Source organism: Liolophura sinensis, chromosome 10, assembly GCF_032854445.1.
Source record: "Liolophura sinensis isolate JHLJ2023 chromosome 10, CUHK_Ljap_v2, whole genome shotgun sequence".
Taxonomy (NCBI): domain Eukaryota; kingdom Metazoa; phylum Mollusca; class Polyplacophora; order Chitonida; family Chitonidae; genus Liolophura; species Liolophura sinensis.
Window position 1 is genome coordinate 16,600,295 of NC_088304.1, and position 11,994 is coordinate 16,612,288.

The following is an 11,994-nucleotide window of genomic DNA, read 5'->3' on the forward strand; positions in this document are numbered from 1 at the left end:
TCATATGGTTGAGAAAGTAGTGACCTGAACTCTCTAACTTCTTCTCACAGTCGAAGAACTTCGTAGTGGATTTTGACAACAGCTTGGATAGTGATACATCATCATCAAGATTGAGGCATGATAAAACTGCATTTTCAAGCCTGGTTCAGGTGGTTGGATACGACCACACCGGCTAGGATTTTTAGCGAAATTTGATATATATTCTCTTATGAAAAGGAACAAAAACGCTGCTTAGAAAGGTGTAAAAAGTGTGCCAGACAAGTTGAAATAGGTGATTGTCCGTATTTTATGGGGCTAAGTGTTAAGGGCAATATCACATTACCGTTTGGGCAGTAATACTTACTGACGATAGTGGGAAACTTGTGGGAAGGGTTTTCTCTCGCTGGCTTAAATAACCCCAATTTAGTGTGGCAGTGGCAAAAAGCAATTGGCACAGTCATGTCATTGACAACTATTTGTCCCTTCATCTCATCACCACGGTTACCAAAAGCTTCTGATCTCTTTATTTGTTCTTGGTTTTCCTGTCGGTTTGTAACCTTTCTTGTCCTGGTTATTCCAGGACCTTTTCATGGTATTTTTAATAGAGCCTTATATCCATTTTGTGCAGCGACTTTTAATCCCGTCACCTCAGCATGCACTATTTTTATTTTCCTCTCTACAAAGTTTCTCTATTATTCCTGAAGATCAAGGCCCATATTTCAGCTGACCACTAATTTCACAGTCACGGTCACAGTATGTGAACGGTATGTGATCTCTTAACACAGATTTGGGTTCAAGATATACATGTATTTGTATGCTTAGTTCTTCTACATCAATATATAATATTTAAAAGGAAGGAAGGCCTTCTGTAAATGTTTTTGTTACCTGTACGAAATGAAAAAAAAAATCTGGAAAAAACAGTGGTTGTTGCAAATTGTTTATATGTTCCAAAATAGGCCTATACATACAAGACCCTGTATGTTAGCACAGCATTGAAGTTTACCACGTAAATATCATTTAACTTGTTGGATGCACATTTGTAAAGCCCTGTAACAGCTGTTATATTAGCTGAGTGTACTTGAGTGTGGTGTCTTTAACGCCAGTAAAATTAGGAAATATGTGAAGAACATATGATTGTGGTTGAAGCTGTTGAGGGTTTAGTTTTTTGAGACAAAATAAACAATGTTCATCTTTTGGCAAAGTGTTGAAAATATTTCTGGACTTGCATCTTACCTGAGTCTAAGAGCAAGTCTATTTTCAGCATGATTTAACATATTCTGAATGGATTTGGGGGGGGGGGGGGGGGCAGGGTTGTCAGTAAGACAGTTGAATTTAATATTACTGACCAAAAGAACTGATTGGTAACATTTTTATTTTCCTGAACTTTTTCTACTCTGCAGCGGAAATTTTTTACAGCAGTATCTAAGAAGTATGTCTTTTAGGGGAAGAAAACGTTGCAGGAAACCAGATTAACCAGGTTTTGTTAACTAGGTCCTGATAAATAAAGTGTATCCAAAGCTGCTGACTTATTTACTCCCAAAAATTGCTGTTGAAAAATTTGAGAAATAAATTCCAGTACTTTGAATGGAAACGATTCATTGTAATTTTCATTGTCAAATGTATACAAGATCAAAGTGAGGTCAGGGCCCTTGTTACAATGTATGTCCCATTGCCGGCTTCTCCAGGCTGTTGAGCAGACAAAGGGCACCCATATATCCCTTGAAGAGCCCCCTCTGGTGTAGACTGAGAGCCCCTACAATGGCCAGATATTTTGTGGCTTGTTTGACAGTGCAATTATTGACTGGAAACAAGTGTATATTTTTATAACTTCACACTAGACCTTTGCCATGAGCCTCGGACTGAACGAGAAAGCACTTGTCATCGTTTGTTCCAGGCACGCCCCTTAATCTCTCGCCAGGTAAGAGGAGGTGTCGTCTTTTACCAACAAAGCAAACAGAGGCACAATGGCAATTAGGGATATTACCTGTAAGAATGGCCGGCCTGGGCTCCCCTCCCTGCCCACCCCCCTAACTCCTGACTGCTTACAAGGTTTATGACCCATGAACACACCTGACTGATCTTGGGCTGCTATCATTGACAGAACCTTTTTACTTACATGTATTTTTACTCACATGTATTTTTACTCATGTCACTGACATCAGATTTTCTATCTCTTACAAGTATTTTTTGCCATTTTGGGTTGAGTTTTGAGTGTTACCAGAGTTTGTACTTTTCATTCAGTTACACCTTCACATATTCTTTTTGTTTTTTATTGTGATTTTTTGGGCTTATTTTTTAATGTTTACAGATTCTACAATTCATGTACTTTGTAGGTCAGACAGATGAACTAAGTGAGACATTTTTCAAAGAAAATTGTCAAAAAAAAAAAAAAAAAAACACGGCAAAAACTAACTACGTGTACGTGCGTCCAGACATACTGCTTTAAGGCCCGTGTACATGTATATACACTTCCTTCCACCTTGGGCTCAAATTTGGTGATCATATTTTTAGACAATGACAAGAAATTGTTATCATAAACAGCTTGCATGACACTGAACAGGTGGTCAGACTGGTAACAAAGTCTACTAATGATGGGCTTTTTTAGGCTTAGGACGTGTTAATTGTGGTATGTGTACAAGGGCTGTTTGTAGTGACATGTTGATCAGAAATCTGCACAAAGAATAATGGTGAAATATTGGTTAGGATATAGTCAGACAGAAAGTCAGTACTACTGTAAATCTGCAGCGTTTCCAACCAAAAAAGTGCTTGTATTCTGTGAAATTTATGCGTACAACTATTACGTAAATAATTGTTAAAAAATGATCTTTTTTTTGTGTCATTAAAGATGCAAGCTTTATAAAACTGAGCAAATTATTTCTCTACACGACATAACTCTCACACAGTGTTTCAAAATGTGGACTGCAGAGGCAAGTGAAAAGGTTGAAGAATTAAGAGGAGTTTCGTGAACATGTACCATGTATGTCAACTAAGATGTGGATGTGTTAACATTAGTGCTTCAGGAGAGTCCATTTTCTTACCATATATACATACACATATCTAATCTCTTATTGATCTTTCCTCAGGTATGAGAAGAAAGGACCAGAGGTGAGGCTTCTGAAGGTAAGTAAAGTTAATATCTTCTAAAAACATGTTTTAAAAAATATCAAACTATGGATTCAGTATTTTTCATGTTCTTGTGGTTTAGGTTTACTTAAACGGTAATTTTTGTTTAAATGTTGTTCGAAACCCAAGGTAAACAGAGAAGTTGTCCAGCTTTAAATGATGTGGACTGGTTATAAAATGAATGATTATGGCTTAATACTTCCGAAATATTTCAGCAATATCATGGCGAGGGATTTGTTATGGGATAAGTGGGAAAAAACAGGTGAAAGGTTGGTCCAATTACAGTATGGTGTTCTTTCAAAGAAAGTGATTTTCGCAGTTGGTTTCCTCATAAAGAGGCAACAGAAGTTGGAGAAATTTGAAAGATATTCATAGTTTCTGAAAGACGAAAACAAAAATAAGTTTGTGCAAGTGACTTGAATGAAGATGTTACTGGTGTCTTGTACAGATATGTTAGCTTTGGCCAGTGAGCAAGCCCTGTGGACAGATCATCTGCTGTCAGTTAGTGTGACTCTGACATCTGAACTGTTTTTCCACCTAAGCTCTGATGAATGTCCTGAATTCCTCACCCACCAAAGCAGGGGCATTGTTGTCTGGAGGTGTTAGTGTTACTTGAGATTAGACACCTGAATTACATCACATTTGTGGTCTGATTCAGGTATCAAAAAGTTCAGCCACTTTGTAGAGAGCTAATTAAGGCTCAGTTAGCAGAGGCAGCCTGCTGTAGGTTGACACCTCCTTCATCGTCTGCACCCACATGTTCACACCTTGTGTGCAGTATTCTGTGGCCTGCCTGAGGCTACCATAGCATTGCCTCCCCTGAACACCAGGTGGCCTCACCCTAACCTTCTTGCCAATCACATTGTCTCTTACATAATATCTTTTGTTGTCCACATCAGTTAAGAGAAAGTTTTTCAGCAGGACTTGTTGTCAGGATGAATCAAATCTGTAAAACTTTGATAATCTCTTGGTGACCTCAAGAATTAGCTTTCTCATTATTAATCTGTTGTCTTCTTTGGTTGATGGAATGTTTCTGTCTTTGCATCAAGAAAATAAGACAAACAGTACAGATTAAAGAAAAGGAATTCAACATGATGTCACAAAAATATTTGTGGCTGTTTATCTATTTGGATTTACCCACAGTTTAGCGTCTGTTCTTTAATGTTCTGTCATGCCATAAAATGATGAGTGAATCGTTTAAACATTTTTTATTACACACAGGCCAATCAGCTTGCACCAGAGTCATCTTTCCCTGCCCCTGCCTCACCAGCCTCTATTTCATCACACGAAACAGCGGCTGAGGCACCCTCATCCTCCACAAATACAACAACGGCAGTGCCCCCTGGTGGACAGATTACAGATGAAATTGCTAATGGCTACAGGTAACATTGGACATGAACCTCCACATTGTAAACATATAGTGAATTTGTCCACATTATGTTACAGAAAAGATACAGATAAAGCATTTTTCCTGTACCCATTAAATAAGAGAAAGACAAGAGCAAGTTGTTAAACGCCAATTGAATAAACAAACAAGTACTTCATGCAAAGACATTTTTTAGACTTCATCAAAGGTAAATGCTGTCTGCAAATTTGCTTTTTCTGCCATGAACAACATTTCCTAGACCAGAGAGAATAGAAATGCAGTTACTTGTGCCTGGATCTTGTGCCTATGGTAACCTTTTGTTTTCCATCAATCAGAACGTGTCTGCGTTACTTCCTGCCCCCTCAGTGGTCCATGGATAAAGAGGCGATATCAGCTCTCACCTTACAGGAGCTTGCTGCTTTCCCATTGGATGATTTCTTTGACCACTATGAAAAGGGTTTAAGAAAGGTATTCTTTGGTTTGGTTCTAAAGCAATACAAAGAAGCAAAACAATTACAGATTAGATCTGCTTGCCGTCTTGTACTCCCATGTACTGTACTTACATAGATTGTCTCAGTTGAATTCCTCAGGTATATACATCAACATGCCAGGAGCTCCATAAATTGATTATACGTTAAAAATGATAAAAATGCTAAATATTGTCATTATTTTTGGCAAATTTCCTGAGAGTTTAAAAGATAAAAGAATGAATGTAAGGTCTTAAATCATACTGAGTATAGTGACTGCTTTTGGCAAGAGCTTCTTCTTTTCTTATTGGAGTTACATAAAAGTTGTGTTTTATTTCCAGCTGGTGAACAATTTTCAGACCGAATCAAATGCGGCAAAATCAAAGCTGTCTGGCCTTAGGAAGAATATATCTCGTTTGTTGAGGTCGTTAAATGATGTAAGTTTACCATATTTCATTTGTTTATGAAACAGTTTTCCCTGGAATATTCCCTCTCACTTCCTTTGAATTTTCCATTGTTATTGTGCGTGTACTGATCTTATAGAAACATTTGAGCCTGTTTTGGCTCAGCTGAATTTAGTTTTGTTTTATGTTCTTTTACTATTTTATTGAATAAAATGACATAGACTTGCCTTGTGATAGCTGAAGCAATGGTAACTGATTGTGAGACAGTCATTAGTCTATCTGGTATTGACAATACATATTGTGGGTGTTTCGTATTTATTGTGGAGTTGGTAAGTGATTACAGGCCTAATTACATTGATTTTCTTTCAGGAGATTGACATTGACCCAGAAGAGGATGGTGAACATGTGGACCAGCTTCTGGCAGCCTGCGTGAATCAAGCAACACAGGGGCAGCAGCAGGAGTGAGGGGAACTGGGGGGAACAAAAGGAGTGAGTGGAACCATGGGCAACAAAAGGAATGAGTGGAACCATGGGCAACAACAGGAGTGAGGGGAACTGTGAGAACAACAGCAGGAGTGAGTGGAACCATGAACAACAACAGGAGTGAGTGGAACCATGAACAACAACAGGAGTGAGGGGAACTGTGGGGAATAACAGGAGTGAGTGGAACCATGGGCAACAAGAGGAGTGAGTGGAACCATGGGCAACCTCAGGAGTGAGGGGGACTGTGGGGAACAACAGGAGTGAGTGGAACCATGAACAACAGCAGGAGTGAGGGGAACCATGAACAACAGCAGGAGTGAGTGGAACCATGAACAACAACAGGAGTGAGTGGAACCATGAACAACAGGAGGAGTGAGTGGAACCATGAACAACAGCAGGAGTAAGTGGAACCATGAACAACAGCAGGGAACATAACCCAGGGGCAACACCACCACCAGATTAAGACAAACTTAAAAATCACCTTGCACCTGTAGCCAGTGGCAACAGCAACAACAGGTAGACAAGTGGATACTCTTTGTGCTCATCACCACTGTTTGTACAAGAATATCACTTCTAAATGCCTTGACTAGACCAGTCTGTTGTTACAGAGAAGCCTGCAACAATGGCTTGCTTGTGTTCACAATATATATCTTGAAAAAGTAATTAATTTTGCTTAGAACAATGTGATACATGTAATCCTGTTTTACAGGGAGAGAGTTTAGCAAGCTAAAAAGCGAGTAAATGAAACAGCCTGTGTATTGCAATAGGCTTTTGTTAAAAAGTGATCAGTGGAAAGAGACAAGATTTGTTGGTAGGAATTGCATGTTCAGGTCCTGTAGCTCCATGAACATGGGTTTGAAAACAAACATTTACAAAGATGAACAGAGGACTTAAACAATTTAAAAAATCGATCAATTGCTGCTGTTTCACAGTCTAAAACAGCATAACATCAAGAGATTTGGAAGAAAAAGCGATACAAGAGTGAATTCAAAACATTAAAAGATGGCAGAGTGTTGAATGGAGCATTTCAGTTTTAATTCCAGCTTACGAGCTGATTTATAAAAGCATATAGACCTTGTGTTTTTCGATGAAATTTATAGCCATTGTGCGTACTGCTAGCCTTTGACATTCAGTTTCTGCTCAAGGAAACAAGGTTCTCAGCTGAAGGTAGCCGGTTTCAGTTTAAAATATTACTTCACCAATGGTGTTTTATTATTCTGACCAAGTTGTATATAAGACTATATAGTATGATCATCAGTTGTAAGGCCAAAGTAAGGTTTGTATAGTTTCCCCGCCATTATCGTTGTGGTCATTGAGCAAACCAGGTGTAGGTGTATGTGAGCACTGATAGGCCGTTTTACCAGTATGTCTTTTTGCTTTGCTGTGTACCAAACATTGGTATGCCACTTTGATGACCTGTTCTTATTTGGGTTTCAATCTTAGAGATTGCTTTTAAGGTCACACCAAAATATTCTCATTTCATAATTCTGTACAGAACATTAACCCTAGAGTGAGAGAATTCTGTGCAGAACATTAACCCTAAACATTTAAAGCTGAACATGTAATATTGGGTACACTTGTTGAGTAGTTTTCCTTGTTCAGGAGGGGATGTCCGTACATGTATAAGTGTGCTTTGTGGGACATGTTACGAGTTACATAGAGGTCTTTCCCAGTTTCAGAACTCACTTTTTAAAGTTTCCAAACCGTGACAAATTGGGTCCAAAGCCTTAAAACTTTATAATAGTGTAGATGCCTTGCGCAGTAACCATAATAACTTTAATGGCCCATTTTCCAAACCCAATGAATCAGAATTTTTTTTTTTTTTGAGCAAACTTGCCCAGAGTGTGCATTAACAGTTGTGATACACAACCTCACAGAAACCAGTGATCCTGTATTCTATGGTTAGAATGTTTTCAGGGTCATTTTGTTTTTTGCGTTTTTTTTTTTTTTTTGTTTCTTGTTGTTTTTTTTTTTTCTTTAGGTGATGATCAGACATCATGTTGAGAGCATTTCTTGTTTTATCATTTTAAATCATTGTTAAGGTTTGATCTAATCATCTTAAAAAAAATTTTCATCATGTTTTATTTTAATCTACTTTGTTTTAGAAAATTTTGGGGAGATGAAATTGAAGAAAAGTGACTTTGTTTTAAGGGGATTAGACTGTCATTAAATCTTCGTCTTGCCCTTGTCTTGCCTTCTGTAGTAAAAATGGGGTCGCCATCTCATTGGATCATCCCCCAGGGACAAGAGTTTCTTTAACCTATCATGGGAGTGCTGTGAGGAAGAATAGGTTGTACAGGTGTTTGTGTGTTATGTGTGCAATGTCTCTTTATTTGTGAATTTTACCGGGTATCGTTATCGATAAAACTGCCAAGATATAGCTTTTAGATAATTGATAAGTTGTAAGAAATCGTGTGTGGCCAAAAAAAATGGAAGTTTTACTTTTTTGTTTTACATTTTGTTTATTTTGAAATTTAACTCTCTATTGTATTGATTTTCTTCAACATTTTTTTTCAAAATCACTTTTTCGTGGAATGATAAGTGATTTTTTACGTATATTTCTTTTCTCCTGGCTCTTGCAAACGGCGTTTTTTAAGTCTTACATTGGGTTTACATCTTTTCCTGCGGAAAATATGAGCTATTACCGATCTTTTTTCTCAGTAGAATTCAGTAGAAAAGGGGTTGAAACTTATCGGAGTAAATGGTACTTTCAGCAGATTTTCCCCTATGGTCTATGGTGTGAAGGTCAAGGAGGTCAGTGTCTTTGCAGAGATCTATTGATGAGGCCTAAAACTTCCCTTGGTGAACTACAAAACACTGTTTAATCTAACACAAAATGACGCCATGAACAAATTAGCCTTCTTGTTTAGGCCTCCATAAATCATCCACCCGTAAACGCTGGCGGCTGATCTACCAGCAACTTGGAGAATAGGTAAATTGGCTTTATTTCTCCCGTAAGCCGTTGGGAAACATGACAGCTAGGTGTGAGAAATACCCCTGGTACTTTGATCCTGGTCGCTCGGGCGTGTCTGTAGACTCGATCAGGCTGGCAGGGAACTATCCCAACAAGACATCAACACTGGAACTTAGTCGTCCTGCCATCTGTTCGTAACGCCTTCCGATTTCTCCGACTTCGTTCAGAGAGACGAGCGATTCTTGATGCACAGCGAATAGGTAATATACTGGAGCTGGTAAATCCGAGGCCTGGTATGCGCCTGTCTGGTTAGGAGCGATCATATCGCCCATTTAGTAGCTGTCTATTGTCAGCACCTCGCTCAATAAAAGTAGGCGGCCCACCGTGGATTCCCCGGTCTGGTCACTGTAGAATTCGGCCACAAAGAGGCAGAGTACATCCACGAAAAGATTATGCTATGCCAGAGACTTTTATTGTCACCCGAGTCCTTAATTAGAGTCTGTGCCCGTCAGCGTACTGGAGATGAGGCGGAGGCCGTGACATTAACTCGACCCTCTCAGTAAAGACCAGTGCGCCAGGCCGCCTGCACGGCCAGGGAGCAATTTGTCCGAAGCTGCTTTACTACCGCCTCTCCATAAATACCATTACACGAACAGGAAACTGAAGACAAGGGACAACAATAAAGGCGCATGGTTTATGGCTTTACGATGGACACGCACCTTGTCCGCCAGTTCCACGTTACCCATTTAGCTCGTATTCTTCAATGGCCTACATCGGACTTCCTAACAGATGCGCCTTTTTTTCGAGACGGAGTGTGTTTATGCTGATTGTATTTATGCCGCTATGCCAGTCCTTATCTATACAGTTTATGTGACAGTATTGGTGATCCACATCCCAATTTGCAGCTCTCCTACCATCCCGTGTCTTCCTTTCTTCAAAACCCGCACTGTCGGCATATGTGCCTGAAGCGAAACACAAAGAAGCCAAGCTTCGGAAGTCCCCATCTTCCAGTCATTTTGTCTTCGCACTTTATATCCAAACCGTTGTGAGATCCTTCGCCACTTTTCCAAGCGAATGAAGGTGTATGAATAATGTTTGACGGCCCCTGAATTCCGCCTGCATTGAAGACATTGTAGAATTTAAATATGGCGGAGCAAAGAAAATCTTTTCAAATGTCACCTTTAGGTTGAGCTTCCACGTAGTTCTTCCAGATACACAGAAGCTGGAGATTCTGGCAAACTGGACAGCAAAAAATGCTAAAGGCACTTCTTTGAAAATGGTAAACCGAATTGAATTGAAACTTGATATATGGCTTCACCATGCCAAATTACAGACAGACAAGTCCGAGTTTCGGGCCGTTTCGTGCATTGTCAGCACTATAGTCGTTTTTGTCCTGTTTCGAACTGTTCTAACTGGTTTGCCATTTGAATTTTAAGGAATTGGCATTTTGGCTTCACCTTGATAAGTTATAAGATGAAGTCGAGTATAGTGCTTTTTTCTTTATTTTCAATGAATTTATGTCCGTTCATGTTCTGCTGTGGACAATTTGCTGGGCTGTTTTGTCCAATTTGCTGGGCTGTTTTGTCCAATTTTCTGGGCTGTTTTGTCTTTGTGGTTTGTTATTCTGAATTGTAACTCGTTTCATCCAATTTTTGAGGAAAAATAATTTTCTTCCCTTCTGTAAAACTGACAGCTCTAAATCGGTAAATGGACATATACTGTGAGGGCTTGTGCGCTTGTATTGCCACACAAACACTAGCTAGCTGCTATATTGGATAGACGCGAAGGACCTGTAACTGGTGTGGGCAAGGAATCGCTCAAGATTTTCGGAAAACATCGGTTCTATACCTCCGTGGAGCTACACAGACAATGAAATCCATCAATGGCTGTAGTGCACAAACGTGATTTATGGTAGGTGTGGTCCATATTAATGTAGTTGATTCTGTCATTTGATGCACGGATCACTTTGGATGACCCATGTGCATGTATTTGACTCCTAAAGATACTGTATGTATATAGACTACGCTGTATATCGTGTGTACCTACATTTTAATATACCTCTTTCCGAACGTAAGTTAGCGGATAGTTGCCAGAGGAAATGTATTTTAGCAAATAGTGTCTTGTGAGGACCTCATCCAGCCTATTTTTGCATATATATATATATATATATATATATATATATATATATATATATGTGTGTGTGTGTGTATATATATATTTTTTTTTTTTTCTTTAATCTTTCATAACCAATCAGTAGTGCCTCGAGGTATCAGTGACTTGATTAAGTTATTCCATAAGAGTACCAGTGTACCTACCGTGTATTGTGCAGAAGCTAGCATAACATCTGGTTTTTATATTGACTGTATAGTTTTTGCGTGACCCATTTGAGTCCAAAGTAAGCCATGTAGATTCTTTAACCCTCAGTCTTGTCTTCAGCTCATGCTGGCTTCCTCTCCGGCCGTACGTGGGAAGGTCTGCCAGCAACCTGCGGATGGTCGTGGGTTTCCGCCGGGCTCTGCCCGGTTTCCACCCACCATAATGCTGGCCGCCGTCGTATAAGTGAAATATTCTTGAGTACGGCGTAAAACACCAATCAAAAAAAAAAAAAAAAAAAATCAGTCTTGTCTTAAATTCAGTACGGATGAATTTAAAACACGCTTCTACATAACACCATAACGCACATACTGACGTCATATTTTCTGTTACTGTGGATTAAACTGTAGGTGTGAGTATATACTGGGGTGAGTGAAATAACGGGACAAATGGGTGGGCTAACCCAGCTTTATGTTTCACGCATTTAGTATGACGAAGATTTGTCGGAATGTAATTGTTCAAACAAAATAAGAATGTCGAATAACCTTTTGCGTGTATGTCGGGGGAGGAAGGGGCAATATGTAAGGGTTATCTCTGGGTGTAATGGATTCAGCCGGGATTATATACAGCTCAACGCATTACTTTCGAGAAATTAAGGCTTTCTGTTACTTCCCTATGGGTTTTGCCATTGCAGAGATACTGAGTGTGAACTGGAACTTGTTTTAAGCCAACGTGGAACGTTTTGTGCGTCAACGCCGACACAAATCCCCACCCCCTATCCCATCAACGTGCACACGTACACAACGGTAGCAACCAGTCTATACTCTAGCATAGTTTCCAGCCTCAAGGTATCAATCTCTAATTATTTGACAAATTTTTAAGCGTTTTATGTCCATCATTGCATTAGTGTTTTTGTTAATTCCATCAGACACGATCTACTGTAAT

The 11,994-nt window shown here is 39.3% G+C and overlaps 1 protein-coding gene across 1 annotated transcript in view; it reads left to right on the forward strand.

Annotated features, from left to right (window-relative positions):
• Positions 1-10,872, forward strand: part of LOC135477252 (ATPase MORC2-like) — a 61,268-nt gene extending 50,396 nt beyond the window's left edge. The window contains exons 27-31 of the mRNA XM_064757437.1: positions 3,063-3,099; positions 4,324-4,484; positions 4,804-4,936; positions 5,277-5,372; positions 5,709-10,872. Coding sequence (XP_064613507.1) covers positions 3,063-3,099; positions 4,324-4,484; positions 4,804-4,936; positions 5,277-5,372; positions 5,709-5,804 — 523 coding nt within the window. The 3' untranslated portion in view covers positions 5,805-10,872. The remainder of the gene's footprint in view (positions 1-3,062; positions 3,100-4,323; positions 4,485-4,803; positions 4,937-5,276; positions 5,373-5,708) is intronic.
• The last annotated feature ends 1,122 nt before the right edge of the window (positions 10,873-11,994 follow it).